Genomic DNA, 21,978 nt, shown 5'->3' with positions numbered 1-21,978 from the left:
GCTTGCCCTGATGACAGCAACTGTGGCCCCATCTCGGTCTGGCGCCCCCACTCACCTGCTCCACCATCCTGTGGTTAATACCTGCCATGTTCCATGCATTATCCCTGGCAGTCAGCACACATCATAGGGACCAGTTGTTCAGTTGTTCCACCGTTCGGTCTATTTGCATATTAGTCTTTTATTATATAGGAGGATGTGTATGGTGCCAGGTGGGTACTGGAAATATCAGGAGGAACACTTTATAAAGTATAATATTATCTAATTACTATGCAGTACACCTGAAACTAACATAAAGTAATATTGAATATAAAGTGTAATTTTAAAATAAAATTAAACAAAATAAATGAATACAAAATAAATTTTAGAAAAATAATGGAATCCTGCCATCTGTGACAATATGTTCATTGTACTAAGTGAAATAAGTCAGAGAGAGAAAGACAAATACTTTATAATCTCACTTATATGTGAAATATAAAAATATTGAACTCATAGACACAAAAAAAGTGGAATGGTGATTGTTGGTGGGGGTGTGGGTAGTGGGGAGATGTTGGTCAAAGATTACAAATCTCCAGTTATAAGTCGATAAAGAATTTTTTTAAAAATAAGATGCATAAGTCCCAGAGTTCTAAGGTACAGCATGGTGGTTATGGTTAATACCAATTATATATAGATGTTCCCCTTTATCTGCAGTTTCACTTTCTGTGGTTTCAGTTACTTATGGTCAATGGTGGTCTGAAAATATTAAATAGAACATTCTAGAAATAAACAACTCATAAGTTTTAAATTTTGCACTGTTCTGAGTAGCATGATGAAATCTCCTGCAGTCCTGCTCTCTCCCACCTGAATGTGAATCATGCCTTTGTCCAGCATGTCCATGCTGTATACACTACTCCTCTGCTAGTCACAGTAGCAGTCTCGTTTATCAGATCTACTGTCATGGTATCACAGTGCTTGTGTTCAAGTCACCCTTATTTTACTTAATAATGGCCACAGAGTGAAAGAGTCGTGATGCTGGCAATTCAAATATTCTAAAGAGAAACCAAAGTGCTTCCTTTAAGTTAAAAGCTATGTATGTACAGAGAAAAAACATATTATAACCCTACCCTGTTTGGCTCAATAGATAGGACATTGGCCTGTGGACTGAAGGGTCCCGGATTCTATGCCGATCAAGGGTGCATGCAGGGGTTGTAGGTTCAATCCCCAGGAAAGGGCTTGCAGGAGGCAACAGCCAATCAATGGTTCTCTCTCATCATTGATGTTTCTATCTTTTTCTCCTTCTCCCTTCCTCTCTGAAATCAATAAAAATATATATTTTTTTAAACTGGAAATAACCTAATGTCCATAAATAAATTGGAAAAACATATTGTGGTATATCCATTACTCAACAATAATAGTAAATGAACAACATGGATGAATCTCAAAATAATTATTCTGAGTGAAGGAAGCCAGACAAAATATTAAAAAGAGAATACATACTATTTGATTCCATATATTATATATAACTAGAGGCCCAGTGCATGAAATTCATGCATAGATAGGGTCCCTAGACCTGGCCAATGATCAGGGCCGATCGGGGCCTTCTAGCTGCTGGCCAGGGCCTTCCTTCATTCCACGTCGCCACTGGTGGTCAGTGTACATCATAGTGAGTGATCAAACTCCCAGTCTTCTGGTCAAACTCCCAAGGGAACACTTTGCATATTAGCCTTTTATATAGATAGATAGATAGATAGATAGATAGATAGATAGATAGATATAGATATAGATATAGATATAGATATAGATATAGATATAGATATAGATATAGATATAGATAAATAGATAGATAATTTTAGAAAATGTAAGAAAATCTATAGTGACAGAAACAGTTAAGTCATGGCCTGAAAGGCAAGGAGATGGAGAGGAAAAGGGGAGGGAATGATTACAAGGGTATATGAGGAAATTTTGGGTGAAGATGGATATGTTTATTACCTGGATGGTGCTTATAAATTCACAATTGAGCATATAAGTCAAAATTTATATTGTTTGGCTAAAATTATATAGTTATATGTTGGCTTTTCCTTTAATGTCCTTTATCAATTTGAGGGACTTCTTTTCTGTTCCTAGTTTACTGAGAGTACTTTTTAATCAAAAATGGATATTGCATTTTTAAAATGCTTTTTCTATATTTAAATGACCATATGATCTTACATATAATAAAACTAGAGGCCTGGTGCATGAAATTAGTGCATGGGGGTTGGGGGATGTCTCTCAAAATACCTTGAGGGATGTCTGACTGCCCAGTGAGGTCGGACCTAAAAGGGCAGTCAGACATTCCTCTCACACAATCCAGGACTGCTGACTCCCAACCACTTGCCTGCCTGCTTGCCTGATTGCCCCTAACTGCTTCTGCCTGCCAACCTGATCACCTCTTAACCACTCTCATGTCAGCCTAATCGACGCCTAACTACTCCTCCACTGGCCTGATTGCCCCTAACTGCTGCCCTCGCCTGCCAGCCTGGTTACCCCTAACTGTCCTCCCCTGCTGGCCTGGTCAACCCTAACTGCCCTCCCTTGCCAGCCTGGGTCTCCCAGAACTGTCCTCCCCTACAGCCCTGGTTGCCCCCAACTGCCCTCCCTTGCAGACCTGGTTCCTCCCAACTGCTCTCCCCTGCTTGCCTGATCACCCACAACTGCCCTCCCCTACTGGCCATCTTGTGGTGGCCATCTTGTGTCCACATGCAAGCAGCCATCTTTGATGACATGATGGTGGCTATCTTGTGTGCTGGAGTGATGGTCAATTTGCATATTACCTCTTTATTACATAGGATTACATGCAATGAACATTAGTATTTCAAAAATAAAAGGATTTTAAGTATAATAATATTACCAAAACTGTACTAACATAGTATATCACAAAAATTGTAGGAAATGCTGGCTTGGTGGTGATTTAGTTGGCTAATATGGTGAATCACATTAATTTTAGTCTTTTCTTTTTTGAATCACATTAATTTTAAATGTTAAACTAACCTTGCATTCCTGGAATAAACCTCACTTAATCATGATGTAATATCCTTTTTATAAATTGATGGATTCAACTTACTAAAATTTTTATTTAGGATGTCTCCTTTTCAGTTCATAAAGGATACTGGTCTGCAATGTTCTTTCTGTGTAATACTTTTGCCTAGTTTTGTTATCAGGATAATGCTGGCCCAATAGAATGAGTGTAGAAGTATTTCCTCTGCTCCAATTTTCTGGAGGAGTTTGTGTAGAATTAGTATTTTTCTATAAATGTTTAGCACCTTTCACAGGGAAGTCATACTAGTCGCCTGGAAACTCTCCCAAGGCAGCAAGCTAGGGCAATTGCAGAGGTCTTCTCATTTGTTTTCTATCTCTCAGAGATAACTATCTTTCACTGCCTAATGGCCAATGTCTTAGAAATCTTTGTTTTATAAATTTTGTCAGTTTTCCTTTTAGTTGTTTCAAGGAGGAGGGTAAATATTGTCTATTAATCCATCTAATTTTAATTTCAATTCACTGCTTTAAACTCTTCTCTGCATTCAGTCTTACCTCCATAAGCCACTGTCCACTTAACAGACAGCAATCTTTTTAAACAGAAATTCAGACCATATTTGACTTAAATCTTCGCTTCTCATTGCAGTTGGAATAAATTCAAATTCATTATCTTGCCTGTCTTCCCACAAGGTTCTCTTTCCCTCTCCACCTACCTCTGCTCAGGGCCTCTGTACTTTCTAGTCCCTCTGCATGAACACTTCCCATATCCTTTCATGGCTAGCCCCTCACCATCATTCAAGTCTCAAGTCAAATGTCACTGCCTCAGAGAGAATGTCCCCATTTGCTAATCATTCTAAGCAAACGCCAGTCACTGCAATATTGCCCTATTTTATTTTCTTCATAGTATATATCACTGTTGGAAATTCTTATTTAGTTAATTTACTATTTGTCTCTTTGAGAATGGCACTGTCTTGTTGCTCACTTCTTTTCCCAAGAACCAAGCTCGGAAATGCCTAAAATATATTGGTTGAATAAAAGATGAAGGAATTTTCACAAGAAGTTGAAAATTATCTCTAATTTTAAGTCCTCTAACAATATTAGTCTCTTTTTTTAGACAGATTCCATATTGTCTATGTCATTTTTTAAATATAGTATCTAGATGTATACAATAATCCAAGTATTATCTGACCAAGTACAAAACACAGCAGAACTGTAACTTTTTTTCAATAAATACTGCTTAAAATGATAATATTTCTTTTGGGCTATATTACACTATTAGCTTTTATTAAGTGTGCAGTCAACTAAAATCCCCTTTCGAAAAAAAAATGTATTTCTATAATGTAATAACTTCTCCACATTTATTATTTAAATAGTTGATATTTATATTTGAGATTTAGCATTGGTCTCTAAGTTTTATCTTGCTAAACTCAAATCAACATTACAACCAATTAGATTCTTTTTGACTCACGATTCTGAAAACTATTTTTCTCAATTTCACAGCATCTGCAAACTTGATATCATGCCATTAGAATCCTCAATTAAGTCATTAAGGAAAATGTTCAATGTGGAAGTGCTGAAGGGAGACTTCTCAGGCATACATCTAAAAGCCCCAGCTCTAAGCTAACACCAGTCCATTAACAAGCACATTTTGGGTATAGCAGTTCATTTCAGGTTAATTCATATAATACCATTCTATCACACAGACTGTAATTCTTCATTTTGTCCACAAAGATAGCATGAATAATTATAAGGAATCAATCTCTCCTTAGCCTCTACCTTTACCATCATATGATTTCCTCCATTAAAAGTCTTACATAACAATGGTAAGATGTGTACAGATAATAATTTAATAAAAGAAAAAAAAAGTCTTACATAATATAAAAGGCTCCTTGGTATCCTGGCATCTTGCCACTAAACACTTAAAAGAGATGATAATATTTTAAAAGAACTTCTTAGTTTTAAATCAAGCTGAACTCTCTTGATTTTTCTTTTAATGGATTAAATTTTGCATTTAGTATGACAATTCACTGTTTCCACTTATCCTTAAACTTTATTTGAAAAATAGGAACACAGTCTTTTTTAATATATTTTATTGATTTTTTTTGCCCCCCTCCCTCCCTCCTGTACACACCCTCCCTCCCCAGAGATCCATGTCCATTGGTTGTACCTATATGGATGTACACAAGTCCTTCGGTTGATCTATTATCTCCCCCAGATCTTCCTCCCCTCCCCACTGAATTCAACAGTCTGCCTGTTGTTTTACTGTCTCTATATCTGTCTCTTGGTTCATCAATTTATAATGATCTTTATCATCCACAAATGAGTGAGGTCATGTGGTGTTTCTCTTTCACTGATTGGCTTATTTCACTCAGCATGATGTTCTCCAATTCCATCCAGGTTGCTGCAAATGATGCGAATTCCTTCTTTTTTATGGCAGCATAGTATTCCATTGTGTAGATGTACCATAGTTTTTGGATCCAATCATCTGCTGACGGGCACCTAGGCTGTTTCCAAATTCTGGCTATTGTAGATTGTGCTGCTATGAACATAGGGGTGCATATATCCTTTCTGATTGGTGTTTCTAGTTTCTTGGGATATATTCCTAGAAGTGGGATTACTGGGTCAAATGGGAGTTCCATTTTCAGTTTTTTGAGGAAACTCCACACTGTTCTCCACAGTGGTTGCACCAGTCTGCATTCCCACCAGCAGTGCACGAGGGTTCCTTTTTCTCCACAACCTCGCCAACACTTGTCGTTTGTTGATTTGTTGATGTTGGCCATTCTGACAGGTGTGAGATGGTACCGCATTGTTGTTTTGATTTGCACCTCTTGGACAATTAGTGACTTTGAGCATGTTTTCATGTGCCGGAACACAGTCTTAACACCTTCTTCATATATACCATATCTCTATCTTCTGTACCCTTGAGGCACTAAACAATTGAAAAGTAACTTTTGAATTGAACCTTAAAAATAAATGGAGATGAGGTACTATTAGCACTGGAGGGAAGATCTCTGCCAAGAAAATCTAACAGCAAAAATGACCTCCAAGAGAAGGGAAGCAAGATAAAGCATTCAAAAGTGGAAAATACTTTATGTGTATATATACACAATATAATGAATATGTAATTTTATCAGTTTAATTTTAAACATTCTAAAAGTCCTAAAACATCCTGTAGTCACTCAAAGTTCCACAAATCCATTGTACATAAAGTTACTCACAAAGATTGAAGGAATTTTCTGTGACAAAAGTGAACTAAAGGTTGGTCTGACTGGCAGTTTATTCCTCCCCATCAAGATCCTGGCTATGCTGCTCTGTACTTCCTCAGACTCTGAAAGAGCACGCTCTCTCCTACTCCAGAAAAGCATAATTTATCAAGAATCATTACCAACAAAAATGTAATAATCTTAAAAAGAATACAAATGCTTATAACTGTATTTTCCATGCTTTATTTCTTAGACCAAGGTGTATTATATGAGTTTGTTATATTATCCTTTACATTACAACTTGTATATTCATAACAATTTTTTAAAAATTGAGTTATTATCCAAAGAAGACCAATTATCACTCCAAACAATGAATGTCTATCCCTTCCCTTTCATAATCTTAACTCTGGATCTATTTATTGGCTAAGAATTAAATAATGGCCCACATTTTGAATATTATTATAGATTAAACGAATGCTTAGTATTAAGGATAGAATTAAGAATACTAAACTTTATTTCCAAAATTAACTCCTAATCTTTCAAAGCATATGTAACTACATTTATATAATAGTACTTTTTCTGCAAACTATTTTGTGTTCCTTTTTGTCATATACATTTCACACACCAATTTACAAAAACTGATATAGAAGCCATGTTAACCTTTGAAATAGTTACATAATATTCCATTACATTGATATGTCATGGTCACCATAAAGTCTCTATTACTCTATTTGGGGTTACCCCATTTACTATTAAATCAAAAACTATCTTTCAACAAATATATGTTGTACTACTATGCATCTGACATGCTGATGATATAAATATCATGGTGCTAAAATATAAATAACCTGACTAATCAGGCTCTGAGCTCCCAGCGATTATACTGTGATGTGAAAGACAGATAAGAAAACAAATAAAATAATGAGTTTGTGATAAGTGTAATGAGTGAAATAGACAAGGTACTGTTAGAGAGCATCAGGGTTAGGGTTGACATAGTTTGCTTTAGAAGACATACTTTCAGAAAAAGTAATATCTAGGCAAAAACAGGAACAAATGAAAAGGAGCCTGTACTAGCATAGGGAATATAGTCAATAGTATTAGAATACATATGTGTGGTGCCAGGTGGACATTGGAAATGTCAGGGGAACACTCTATAAAGTATATGATTATATAACCACTATGCTGTACACCTGAAACTAATACAAAATAATATTGGATGTAACGTGTGTGTGTGTGTGTGTGTGTGTGTGTGTTGAAATTAAATAGAAGGAATAGAAAAGGAGCCTGCATTAGTTTTCTATACTCCCCTTACAAATTACATATTGAGTGAATTAAAACAACACAAATGTATTATTGCACAATTCTGTAAATCAGAAGCCTGGGAAGCTAAGCTAATTCCTTTTCTCCACTTTCACAATGTGGAAACCAAGGTGCCAACCAGCTTAGCTCTTATCCTGAGGCTCCGGGAGACAATCTACTTCCAAGTTCATTCAGGCTGTTGGCAGAATTCAGTCTCTTGTGGTTTTAGGGCCGAGATCCCCCTTCCCTTGCCCACTACCATATGGAAGTTGTCCCGGGCTTCTAGATGCTGACAGCATTCCCTGACTCATAGCCCCCTTGATCTTCAAAGCTAGAGCAGTAGACCAAGTCCTTCACACACTTCACACCTCTCTCACCTCTGCTTTTGCCTCATCTCTCCTGCTTCCAGCTGGAAGGGGTTCATGTGTGTTAGGGGTTCATGTGATTATATTGGGCCCCTTCAGATAACCAGGGATAATCTTCCCATTTTAAGGCCCACACCCTTGATCACAACTCCCAAGTCTCTTTTGCTATGTAACAGGTAACATATTGACAAGTTCTAGGAATTGGGGCATGCACATATTTTAGAGGGATATTATTCTGCCTATCACATAGTCAAATTTTATTTCCAAAAAGAAAGGAAGCAGCAAGTAAAAGGCCCAAGATAGGAGAGAGGTTGGTCTGCACAGGACGGGTAGCAGGGAGGAAGGCCCTGGAGCTTCAGCAGAGTGAAGGGGAGAGTTGTGGTAGATGATGTTACGCACTTCTTTATAAAGTGTGAATTATACAAGTTTAGAGTCTATTTTGAACTTTGTAATCAATCTTAGTCATTCTAAAGCTAAAGGTGGAGCACAAGGCCTCCTAACTTCCAGTCCATTTCACCTCCCACAAAATCAAAAGCCATTACTATGTCTTTCGCTTCTACATGGAGACATTTCTTCTAATTGGCATTTTTAACCCTGAACAATTTGGTTCTGGAATGCAGAATTTTTTCAAATATGTGTCTGTATCCAATCAGGGTAGGTAAAATTGATATTAAGATATCAGGAGGCAACAGCTAACTTCACACAAAAAAAAACCCTTAAAACAGGAGGCAGACACTGCATTATCTGTTCTTTGAAAAATTAAAAAATTAAGACAAAAAAATGAATTCTCTTTTTTTCCAACGGTTTCCACATAGACTTTCAGGGGAGTGCTTTGTGGTTAATTGTTTATAAGGAGAACGGCACCTGTGTTGTGGTCTGTTTTTTAAATAAACTTGCACCTGCAGGGGCTTTTCAAAGAACAGCTGTTTGGGATATTACATGTCAGCCATTTGAGCATTATGCAGAGCCCTTTCCACTGACCACACTACCTTCTGGGTAGGTCTCAATTTATAGACGGGCTATTCCAAACATTCATGTGAAAAACAAGTTTAGATTTCATGATAATTTCTCTAGAGACACAATAGTAAACAAGGCTCCCAGGAAATCTCTCAAACAATATCTCTTCTGACTCATTAACTCCAGGGGTGTGGTCCCTCACTGCTCTAAGGAAATTCTCGTCTATTTTCAGGGGAGGCCGCTACCCTAGTCAAATATATCTGCTTTCCTCTTCCTGTATGTGATTAGCTAATTCCTGTTTCAGAATCTTTTTTTATTTGTCATTTTCCTCACCACAAATATTTTTTTCCTTCTTGCAACACTTGTCAAAAATCGTTAAAACTAATTCTATTGTATTAAGGTTTCCCTGCTTACTATCCAACTCTGTTTACCGCATTACTCTCTGTTTCATCATTGCTAATAAATTAATTGTATAGGTCTTTACATAATTTTACACCAGTTGGCATATTACTTTACGTTTTTAATCCCTTTTCCTCATAAGTGAATAAAATTATCTCTTATTCTAATGTTTTCTAGTGGCAAAGAGGGGTTCATAAAGAGCATTAGCAATTGGCACCAAAAAAATAAAGGAACTGAGGAAACGACAAAAGAGAATGGGAGATAAAATAGAATTTTTCTTATTCTACTTCTTCTATCCCGATTTTTACATCAGATGTAAGTGTCATACTATCTGTTTTAACAAGGAAAAAGCATAAAGCTATAGTGGGAAATACCCAGTCAAATCTTTTTTAAATGTTTGATGCCTTCTTTCAAGAGAATCATAATAAGTATTTTGTATCTTCCTCAAATTCCAAATAACTTGCTTTAGCCCGAAAGATGTGCAATAATTTTTCTCAACTAATTTTTCAACATTATAAACATATTACATATTCTAATATTTAACAATACCTAAAACATGGTACTTTACACTGTAAAGATATGTCTTAAGAGATGCATCTACTCCATCTACCATCCTGAACAAAGCAAAAGCCCTAGAATCAGATTATCTGGGTTCAAATGAAACCTTGGTAAGCTCTTTAACCTCTCTTTCCCTAAATTTCATCTATGAAATGAGCATAGTTCACACTTCATAGGATTGATGAGAATAAATGTAAAGCACCTAGAACATAGCTATAACATATAATAAAAGGCTACTATGCAAATCAACTGAACAGCAGAATTACCGGTTGCTATGACACACACTGACCACCAGGAGGCATACACTCAACACAGGAGCTGCCCCTAGTGGTCAGTGCACTCCCACAGGGGGAGTGCCGCTCAGCCAGAAACCTGGCTCATGGCTGGCAAGCGCAGCAGCAGTGGTGGGAGCCTCTCCCCCCTCTGCGGCAGCACTAATGATGTCTTACAGTCAGACATCCCCCAAGGGCTCCTGGGCTGCCAGAGGGCACAGGCCGGGCTGAGGGACCCCACGAGGGCACAGATTTCATGCACTGGGCCTCTAGCAACAAATAAACACCCAATTATTTTATCATCTATTATTATTATTATTATTATTATTATTATTATTTTGCATTGAGAAAAGATGGCATCTTCTTTCAGACTAATGTAAATGCTAAGCTATTATGGCAGGCAGGAAACTGGCCCATCAAAGATGTCCTTGTCTGATTCTCAGAATGGGTGAATATGTTACTTTACATGGCAAGAAGAATGTAGATGGAATTAGGTTGCTAATGAGCTGACCTTCAAATGGGGAGAGTATCCTGAATTATCCAGGTGGTTCCAATGTAATCCTAAGAGTCCTTATAAGAGAAAGAGGGAAGCAGGAGACTTAGTGAAAGAGTGAGAGAGACATTTGAAGATTCTGCTCTCTGGCTTTGAAATTGAAGGGAAAAGCCTTAGCCATGGAATGCAAACAGCATCGAGAAGCTAGAAAAGTAAAGGAAACAGAATTTACCCACAGCCTCCAGAAAGAACACAGCCATGCTGACACTTTGTTAGCCCAATAAGACCATGTCAGACTTCTTACCTACAGAACTGTAAGAATGATAATACCTTTGTATTGTTATAAGCAACTAAGTTGGTGGTAATTTATTAATAGCACCAATAGGAAATTAATGTAGCTATCTTTTTTTTTTAATATATTTTATTGATTTTTTACAGAGAGGAAGGGAGAGAGATAGAGAGCTAGAAACGTCAATGAGAGAGAAACATTGACCAGCTGCCTCTTGCACACCCCCTACCGGGGATGTGCCCGCGACCAACATACATGCCCCTGACAGGAATCGAACCTGGGACCTTTCAGTCCGCAGACCGACGCTCTACCACTGAGCCAAACCGGTTTCGGCTGTAGCTATCTTTTGATTCATAATTTCCTTGTATAAGTGGGGCAAGGAAATATTTTTATTTAAAAGAATTTGGGGGGCCCTGACCAGTTTGGCTCAGTGGATAGAGCATCAGCCTGCAGACTGAAGGGTCCCACGTTCAATTCCGGTCAAAGGCATGTACCTTGGTTGCAGGCACATTCCCAGTAGGGGGTGTGCACGAGGCAGCTGAATTGATGTTTCTCATCGATGTTTCTAACTCTATCCCTCTCCCTCTCTGTAAAAAATCAATAAAATATATATATTTTTTAAAAATAAAAGAAAATAATTTGGGGATGGAAGGGTGGAGGGACCTGTGTGTGGACAGGGCCCCAGAGGAATGTGCCCTGGAACTCGAGGAGGATATGGCAAAAGGAGAGAAGAGTATAAAAGACAAAAACAAAAAAACAAAAAACAAAAACTGATTTTAGATATCTTGGCTTTCATTCCAGTTTGTTTTTGTCTTTTCTTGTTTAGATATCTATCTTTTAAATTTTTGCGTTTTAGTAAGAAAGCTACATTTTTATGGATGTCAGCAGTTTATTGCCCTGATATTTGTAAATGGTATGTTTGTGCAGGTAAAATTATGTAACGCAGTGCTTTGAAATGAGGATATTTTTCCTTTTAATTCCCTTTTTTAAATATATATATATATATATATATATATATATATATATATATATATATAATGTCCCTCAAGTATGGCAGTGTACCTTGTGCCAGTGAATTTCCAAAGTGTACCATTATTTTTACTGTGAGCCATATAAATAGATAAAATAGTTGTTTTTAAAAAAAGAATTTTTCTTTAAGACACTGAAATAAAGTTGCCATAACAGTAAATATGGTTTTGTGACCTGTAAGGCTAATGTTGCTTACCAGGACCTTAATTCAAATGGTCATTTATTCATTTATTCTTTCTTTCAATAACTATCTATTGGCATCTACTGTATGTGACAGGGATACAAGTGAATAAGATAGGTATGACCTTGGATCAGATACATTTACATCTATTGGAAAATGCTAATATATATTTACATGATGACAAACATGCCATAAGAGCATGGACATTGGGGGATAGGGGGTTAGGCAGGGTCAAGGAAAGCTTCACAGAGGAACTAATGTCTATGATGAGACTGAAAGGTGAGCAGAAGTCAAGCAAAAAAGTGACAAATATGGTGTAGAAGAGAATATAACATTGACAACTTCGAATTGAGAGAAAATATGACTATTCAAGGAAATGAATGTTCAATATCATAATATAAGTCCAGAAACCATACATTTTAAATGTTTTAACATATTCACTCTTAATTAAGCACCTACTATGGTGCTGTGCGCTGTGCAAAATGAAAATATTTTACATGAATGTAAACTCGTCATTATTATATGATATGGTTGTAGAGTAGTGATTTTATATAGACAACTATAAAATTATACTTGTTTATCATATATTTCAGTAAAAATTCTGTATTTTACTTCCAAATTACTTCTAGGATTTTTGTGTCTTTAAATAAATACAGATCTTAGTTGCAAAAATAATCTACCACTTACTGGTTTCAGAGTAAGTGGTTTCTAACAGAAATGTGAGCAGATGGCAACAATACTTCATCACTTCCATTTTCTTTCTTACACTTAAAAATAATCCTTCTTTCTTTTTTGCACCCAAAATAGTTCAAGGAATTTCTGTGATTACATTAAATTACCTAATAAGTTAATAAATATTACCACCAAGAATGCATTTTTTATAATTACTACTTCTCTGAGCATAAAAAAATAAAAATAAAAATTTTTTAAAAAGATAGTTCTTCAATAACTTCAGTCATCAAAACCTAGTCTATGACACTGGGATAAAAAGTAAATACAGGATTAACTATTAGTTTAAGTTCACAAAAGGCATATTAAATATTCCATCTTTTAAATTAAAAAAAAAACTGTGCTGATGACTAGAGAAACACAAAAGACACTGCAACTCATTGTTAAAGGCTACTATTTTGATATGCTGACACTGACCTAGATTCAATGACTCCTTGGATCCAGACTTAATGGGGGCTCATACACTTAGTGGAAGGAAAACAGTAAGTATAAATAAAGATAAGTATGAAACATGAAATTGCAAAAGAATAAGTTCTTCACCCTGAGGAGGTCAAGAAAGGCTTTTAAAGTGACATTTAAAATTAGTCTTAATGAATGAATAAGAATTCTCTAGAAAGTATAAAGAAAACATGTGCAAGGCAAGGAGGCAAGAAAGAGCACAATCTGCACAGGATTCATGAGGAATCTTATAGATATAATTTTTTATATATTAACTATTGCTTCAATGATAATTATAGCTTTGGTAGTGAAGGTCTTCTGAAACACAGTTCACAAGAAACTTTTTTCTTTAGTCAGCCCTCATTCTCTAGAATAAAGGCTTTAGATCTTAGCCTAATCCTATAAAATCCTATATAATAAAGAGATAATATGCAAATTGACCATCACTCCAACACACAATATGGCCACCACCATGTGGTCAAAGATGGCCACCACAAGATCACCAGTAGAAGAGGGCAGTTGTGGGCAATCAGGCCAACAGGGGAGGGAAGTTGGGAGAGACCAGGACTGCAGGGCAGGGCAGGCAGGGCAGTTAAGGGTGACCAGGCCTGCAGGGGAGAGCAGTTAAGGGTGACCAGGCCTGCAGGGGAGGGCAGTTAGGGGCAACCAGGCTGGAAGGAGCGTGGTTAGGGGATGATCAGGCTGGCAGCCAGAAGTGGTTAGGGGCAATAAGTCAGGCTGGCAGGCGAGCGCTTGGGAGCCAGCAGTCCTGGATTGTGAGAGTGATGTCCGATCACCTGTTTAGGTCCAATCCCCTCAGGATCAGGCTTAAATAGGCAGTTGGATATCTCTTAAGGGGTCCCAGATTAGAGAGGGTGCAGGCTGGGCTGAGGGACACACACACACACACACACACACACACCCTGTGCATGAATTTCGTGCACCAGGCCTCTATTATATTATATATACAGAGTGGGGCAAAGGTAGGTTAACAGTTGTTCCTTTGAAAAATAATAAAAATAACTAATAATGATTCAAGAATAAACTCTGGCCGAAACCGGTTTGGCTCAGTGGATAGAGCGTCGGCCTGCGGACTCAAGGGTCCCAGGTTCGATTCCGGTCAAGGGCATGTACCTTGGTTGCGGGCACATCCCCGGTAGGGGGTGTGCAAGAAGCGGCTGATCAATGTTTCTGACTTTCTATCCCTCTCCCTTCCTCTCTATAAAAAATCAATAAAATATATTTTTTTAAAAAGAATAAACTCTGTGCTTCATGTACTTGTACCTATAAACCTACTTTTGCCCCACCTTATAAATATAACATATATGCATATGAAAAAAAAAATGCAATGCTATGCCCTAAATGGTGGCACTGAGAATGCAATAAGACATAACATTAATGATGTATGCAGGAGTCAGTTCATAAGGAATGTGAACTTGATCCTATAGATGTTGGGAAGCTTTTAAAGAACTTTAAGTTAGGGAGCTGCATAGTCATTTTTTGTGTGCTTATTTTAGTTGAACAGTTATATTCAGTTCCTGATACTTTCTCACTGTTTGTCCATAGAAAGTTCATTTCCTATTCCTTCTAACCTCCAAACCTCATTCCAGTCTTTGTCCCTCCATAAACAACTGTCCTTTCTTATTTAATTTTTGTTTTTATTTTATAGAGACAGAAGAATGAAGAAGGGGAAACAGAAACATCGATTGGCTACCTCCTGTACTCCCCCTACTGGGGATTGAGCTCACATCCTGGGCATGTTCCCTGACCTAGAGACCTCTTGGTACCTGGGACTATGCTCAACCAACTGAGCAACAAAGGCCAGGGATGTCTTTTCATATTTAATGTACATTATTTTGTTTGTGTATAAAAATTGTATAGCGCTGTATTTCTAATGTATGTGAATGGTATTGTATTACATACTGGTATCTAATGTTTTCCTCTTTTCTTTAAGCACATTGTTTTTAAGAACCATTCATGTTGCTATATGGATATGTAATCTACTATTTCCAATTACTGTGTAGTTAAAATAGCCATATAATTTACCATCAAAATCATGGTAAATTATATGGGAGGTGCTATTAATAATTACACTGAAATAACAGGTTAAACAGGGCTGTAGGAAAACCAAGATATGCAGTCTCTCTATGATCCTAAATTCCATGCTATTCATCCATGACATTTTATTGATCTGCTCTTCCAAGGATGGGCATCCAGGTTATCTCCAACTCCCTGCTACTAATAAGAGCTTTTCAAATAGCTTCAGACAAGTCCCATATGGACCGGTGTGAGAATTTGTTTCTTACCCCAAAACACGTCTGTAATACTTATAAATTTCTGATAAGTAATTATGAGAACACTGAGAAGATGAGCACAGAAACAGAAGAGGAAATTGCAAAGCAATGTTTGAGGAATAAAAAGTGGTAGAGCACTTCGGTAAAAATGAAGGGTATATCTGCAATAAAAATAAACAGAAAAATGGGGGTTTGTTTTATCTGCCTAAATAAAACTTAAGTCTAGGTATATAATGAATATTCAGTATTGCATTTAAAGCAAGGCCATAATTACAGTTCCAATTTAGATGAAACATTTTTAAGGAATAGTTCTAGAATGAAAACCCAAAAACAATCTCTCACAGCAGAGGGTTTATAACACACACTGCCTTGTATTTTAGTAATCTGAATTCATGTCTTCCTTTCTACCTGATTGTAAGCTACTTGAGGGAGGAGACTGCAACTAATATAGCTTTGGATCTATTATATATAGCATGTAGCATTCTGCTAGTTAGTAAACAGTTAATATTTTATGAATGACAAAAATCTATTCTGCTCTTGCCATCAAAACGTAAGGTTTTTAATTTTCTTCATAAAATTGTATTTTCTAAAATCTTGTAAAGGTTTTCAAATGCATGTTACTTTGAAGCATCACTTTTCCAAAAATGTGTATTTCTTTTAAACTAATAACATACTTTCTGCAAAACAACTGTATGTCACTATTAATTTTAGCAACATATCAAAAATTCAACTTCCAACGATTTCCTTTGAAAGTATCAAAATACTAACCCTGAACCTATCGTATGTAATGTCTGAAAACTTAAAACCTGAATTAGCCGAAACCGGTTTGGCTCAGTGGTAGAGCGTCGGTCTGCGGACTGAAAGGTCCCAGGTTCCATTCCGGTCAAGGGCATGTACGCTGGTTGCGGGCACATCCCCGGTAGAGGGTGTGCAGGAGGCAGCTGGTCGATGTTTCTCTCTCATCGACGTTTCTGGCTCTCTATCTCCCTTCCTCTCTGTAAAAAATCAAAAAAATATATTAAAAAAAAAAAAAAAACCTGAACTATTCTAAGCTTACAGGGTTGTCCTTTCAGACTTTTAACCCTAGTAATACTTCTATTTTTTTAAATCAATCTTTATTGTTCATATTATTACTATATATATATTATTGATTTTTTTATATATATATTTAAAAATGATTTTTTTATAGAATTTTTTTAGGGAATTGAGAAAAGAAAGACAGGACTACAGGTAGCCATTGACCAACTGTAGCAGCTTTATTAACTGTGTAATGCCTTTTATACACAAACACTTGAATAGGAAGTCTGTCGAGAGGAATGTACTCTTTGTTCTTCTTTACCTCTAAGGGAGAGACAGAGCAGGACAAATTCTTGGTATAGCAAATCTCAGTCAATAGTTACAGACTTCTTGGTAAGCCATGACAAGTTGCTCTCATTCTACTGATAGCAGCCACCCAAACAAGTCTGGGGAAACTGTGTGGGTAGGGGGCCAGCCCTGCTAGCCCCCTCGAAGGCAAGGACCCTGTAAGCTTACACCCTGCCTCCAACAGCACAGCCCCCATTCCCGGTGTCACTTGGCAGGCCTCGCATGATGGGCTAACGCCTGTCCCCCAGACCACCAGCTCCACGACTGTGAGGACAGGAGAGTTTGCCCACCATTGTCCTCCCAAGGCCTAAGACGCTGACTCGTGCTGAAGAAATTAATAAATAAAGGGTACGCCACTGAGTCAAAATATCTCACTTCCAAAGCACTGCATCCTGAAGAGGAGAACTCGCAGCGCCCTCTGCAGCCAGCTTGAATTTCCCGGGAAGAGTCAAACCCTCCGGGGGCTCTGCCTTCCCGTCCCCGCCCCTCCGCTCCGGGGCACAACCAACCCCCGCGGAGTCCGGGGCGGGAGGCGGGCTGGGGCCCCGCGGAAGCCCGGCCTGTGCCCTCCCCGGGAACCCACACCGCGACCATCCCGTCCAGCGGCGCCGGCGGGCCTCGCGCTATGGTGCCCGGAAGTGTATTTGCACATTTCGGAGAGAAAAATAACCAGATTAATTTCCAGACTAACACGCGAAGAAGGTAAACCATTTCGGTAAGCCAGGGAACCACAAACACCCGCACTCGGCTCCCCAGTGGGAGACACCGGGTTCTTACCAGGCAGCACAACTCACTATTAAAGGCGTGGGGGCAGAGCGCCCTCTACTGGTGCGGGCGGCTCGCCTAGCGGTCCCGCCACTAAACCCGCCCCTCCGCTCCTCCGCCCCGCCCCGCCCCACCCCGCCCAGGCTCGCGAGAATAAGAACCGAAGTCTCCTTAAGGAGCTTGGCGGAACCAAATTTCCTATGCCTATTGTTCCTACACGGAAAGATTTTAACAACGCGAATCTATTGGCATTAAAGAGCAGAGAGGAAAGGGAAGTGCTCTTAACGTTACAGGACCGAGCGGAAGTGCTGGTTCCCACGCCCCCGGAGAGCATCCTGGGGGCCGGAAGTAGGTAGGAGCTCCTACAGTCGCGGCAAGCTCGCGTGGCCGGGGAGCGCGTGGCAGTTCCCTGAGGACGGTGTTGCCGGAGCGCCCGCCTCGTGCACGGAGGTCAGAGGCGGCGTTGGTTGGACCTCGGTGCACAGCCTGAGACCGCGGAGCTATGGTGGGGAGATCCCGGCGGCGCGGAGCGGCCAAGTGGGCAGCGGTGAGAGCCTCGGCAGGTCGCGGCGCGGCGGACGAAGCGGAAGACGATTCTGAGTTGCCACCCTCACCGGGGGACTCCAGCTACTACCAAGACAAGGTAGATGATTTTCATGAGGCCCGGTCTCGAGCCGCCTTGGCTAAGGGTTGGAACGAAGTAGAGAGTGGGGACGAGGAGGAGGATGGCGATGAGGAGGAGGAGGTCCTAGCCCTCGATGTTGCCGATGAGGACGATGAAGATGAAGAGAGTGCGGAGGAGGAGGAGGATGACGATGATGATGGTGGGAGCTCAGTGCAGAGTGAAGCTGAGGCCTCTGCGGATCCCAGTTTGTCGTGGGGTCAGAGGAAAAAACTTTACTACGATACGGACTATGGTTCCAAGTCCCGAGGCCGGCGGAGTCAGCAAGAAGTAGAGGAGGAGGAAAGAGAGGAGGAGGAGGAGGCACAGCTCATCCAGAGGCGCCTAGCCCAAGCCTTGCAAGAGGATGATTTTGGGGTTACCTGGGTGGAGGCCTTTGCAAAACCTCAGGCCCCTCAGGTAGATGAGTCCGAGACACGAGTCGTGAAGGACTTGGCAAAAGTTTCCGTGAAAGAGAAGCTGAAGATGCTGAAGAAGGAATCCCCAGAGCTCCTGGAGCTGATAGAAGACCTGAAAGTTAAGTTGACGGAGGTGAAAGATGAGCTGGAGCCATTGTTGCAATTGGTGGAGCAAGGGGTCATTCCACCTGGCAAAGGAAGCCAATACCTGAGGACCAAGTACAACCTCTATTTGAATTACTGCTCCAACATCAGTTTTTATTTGATCCTGAAAGCTAGGAGGGTCCCTGCACACGGACATCCTGTTATAGAAAGGCTTGTTACCTACCGAACTTTAATCAACAAGCTGTCAGCTGTGGATCAGAAGCTGTCCTCGGAGATTCGTTATCTACTCACACTTAAGGATGGTGCTGGAAAGAAAGAACTAACTCCAAAAGCAAGAGCCACCAAGGCCAAACCAAAATCTGTTTCACAGGCTGCTGCTGCTGCTGCCTCTGCTGTTGCAGATCTTTCTGATGATTCCAATTTGGATGAAGCTGCACTGAAATACTATAAAGACATGGAAGACAGGCAAACGTTGAAGAGAAAGAAAGAAGAAAACAGTACTGAAGAACAGGATCTTGAGGATAAAAATGCAAAGAGAGCCATTACCTATCAGATTGCTAAAAATAAGGGACTTACACCGAGGAGAAAGAAGATTGATCGAAATCCCAGAGTGAAACACAGGGAGAAGTTCAGGAGAGCCAAAATCCGCAGGAGAGGCCAGGTTCGCGAAGTTCGCAGGGAAGAGCAACGTTACAGTGGTGAACTATCTGGAATTCGTGCGGGAGTTAAAAAGAGCATTAAGCTTAAGTAAAGTTTTGTTTTTGCAAGTTTTATATCAATAAATTTAATTTTGACTAGTGAAGTGATTGTTTCAATATATAATTCCTAACCTTTTAAAAATTCTTGTCAACAGGGAAATTCATTTGGGTTACTGCTCAATTTATTTGTCCTTTAGTTTATGTTCAAGTCATACAAGAACTGTGGGGGCTATATGCAGATGCTTGGGAAAAGAGCTGGTTCTGAAAAAAGTTCTTCAGTAACCTGTCAAGTATTATCTAGGAAAATTTCACACCTAGTTAAGGAGCAAAAGTCAAACTTTGTAATTTTTCGCATAAATTGAAGAGAATACACCTTGGCAGTCATTTGTAAAATAACCTATGAAATAGTTCTGACATTATTTCATTTACCTAAATATAATTCTTGAGCCAGGATACTTGTTAATAGGTTTATAATGTTAAGGGTTTTGTACATTTTGTGTGGTAAAAGCTTAGGAGTAAAATGGAACTTTGGTTAAAAGTAGAAAGAGATATTCCTTGATTACATTAATTGTGATGTTTTCTAATAGTCCTGAATGTGGGAAATAAGGAAAAAAATTCCATCTCCCCTTCTGTACTGCTGACTTGCAGTGGTTGCTGTTTGTATATTCCGTTTGCTGAAAATTTGGTCTGATTACCACTAGGTAAGTGCCAACTTCAATTGATAACAAAGTTACAGTTTTCTGCCAAAACCGGTTTGGCTCAGTGGGTCTGCAGACTGAAGGGTCCCAGGTTCGATTCCGGTCAAGGGCATGTACATTGGCTGCGGGCACATCCCCAGTGAGGGGTGTGCAGGAGGCAGATGGTCGATGTTTCTCATCGATGTTTCTAGCTCTCTGTCCCTCTCCCTTCCTCTCTGTGAAAAATCAATAAAATATATATATTTTTTTAAAAAAACAAAGTTACAGTTTTCTTTAGTTACTCTGGTATTTATAGTTGGAGAGAGAGATTGATATTGTGAACTTTTAGGATGATGCCAGGGAAGAAAAGGAGAGACCAGTAAAGAAAAGCACAAAAGATGCCTTAATTGTCACTGTTGTCATCAAACATTGGGCTAGCTGCTAAAGATGCACAGCAGTTAATATTTATTAAATACCATGTACCAAGTATTCAATCTTTGCAATAACTTTGTGAGGTAATACCTTTATATCAGAGATGATCCTGAAATTCGTAAAGGTTAAGCTTCTAAAGAGCACATGCCTGGGGTTTGGGCCCAAGCCAGCTGTTTTTGAGCCTTCATTCTCTTAACCTCTGGCTTACTTCTGCTTCCTTAGAGTAGTACAGATGTCAAATTAGTTTATCTTTTGTTTTATAAACAAAAGAGGTAGGTTGGAAGTAAAATTAACACTCAATGCGCGCTAAGGTGCACTTTGTACTTATTTCCTCAAAACTACTCTTGTGTGGCAAATTCTATTATCCATATTATAAAGATGAGGAAACTGTGACAAAGTTAAGTAACTTTATCAAGGTCTATAGCTATTAAGTGGCAAAGCCCTATCCTGTTCTGATATATAAAAATTGCAGGGCCCTCGCCAGTTTTGCTCAGTGGATAGAACATTGGCCTGTGGACTAAAGGGTTCCGGGTTTGATTCCTGTCAGGGTGCATGCCTGAGTTGTGAACTCGATCCCCAGTGTGGGGTGTGCAGGATGCGGGCCAATCGATGGTTCTCATCATTTCTATCTCTCCTTTCTCTGAAAACAACAAAAACCTGCAGGTTTTGGAGTTAACTTACTAGGGTGGTTTTGAGTTAATTACTTGATGTCTGACTTATTTTATGCGTATAGTACAATTATTATATCTAACTTGAAGAAGGAGGAATAACAATGGTTAAGAGCTGTAAGATCATAGAAAATATATATTGGCTTCTGCCCCTGAATTTATCCTTGAAAATTCCTAAGTGAGAGGATCATTCAAGAGCATCTTTTATTCAATGAGGTGACTCTGGAGGGCTCCTGGGTGGTGGGGGACTGGTCACCAGAAACACCAAGCCATGATTAGAAGCTTGGAATTTTGATCCCCACTCTCCATTCTCCAGAAAGGGGAGAGGAGCTGGAAATGGAGTTTTTTATTATACCTATGTGAGAAAGTCTTAAAATCCCAAGTGTGGTGGTCAGAGAGCTTGCAAGTTGGTGAACTTGCTGGGAGGGTGATGCACCCCAATTCCACCCTGGACAGAAGCCTCTGTGCTCAGGACCCTCCAGACCTCACCCTATCTCTTTATCTCACTGGTCATCTGTATCTCATATCCTTTTAATAAATTGGTAGATGTAAATAAGTGATTCCATAAGTTCAGTGATCAAACTAATTGAACCCTAGGAGGAAGTCCTGGGAACCTCTGATTTATAGCTCACTAGCCAGAAGCACAGATGACAAAGCTGGTTGTCTTCAGGTAGACAGCTACAGAATTAAG

General features: G+C 39.2%; 1 protein-coding gene across 1 annotated transcript; it reads left to right on the top strand.

Annotated features, from left to right (window-relative positions):
* The first annotated feature begins 17,826 nt into the window (after positions 1-17,826).
* Positions 17,827-20,452, top strand: UTP3 (UTP3 small subunit processome component). Its single transcript, XM_084890236.1, has 2 exons — positions 17,827-19,579; positions 19,616-20,452. The coding sequence occupies exon 1, from the start codon at positions 18,130-18,132 to the stop codon at positions 19,561-19,563; it is 1,434 nt and encodes a 477-aa protein (XP_084746362.1). The 5' UTR covers positions 17,827-18,129; the 3' UTR covers positions 19,564-19,579; positions 19,616-20,452.
* The last annotated feature ends 1,526 nt before the right edge of the window (positions 20,453-21,978 follow it).

Source organism: Pipistrellus hanaki (assembly GCF_964339955.1).
Source record: "Pipistrellus hanaki genome assembly, chromosome: 1".
Lineage (NCBI taxonomy): Eukaryota > Metazoa > Chordata > Mammalia > Chiroptera > Vespertilionidae > Pipistrellus > Pipistrellus hanaki.
Note: the sequence above shows the minus strand (reverse complement) of the source record. Positions and strands in the feature narration are given on the sequence as shown.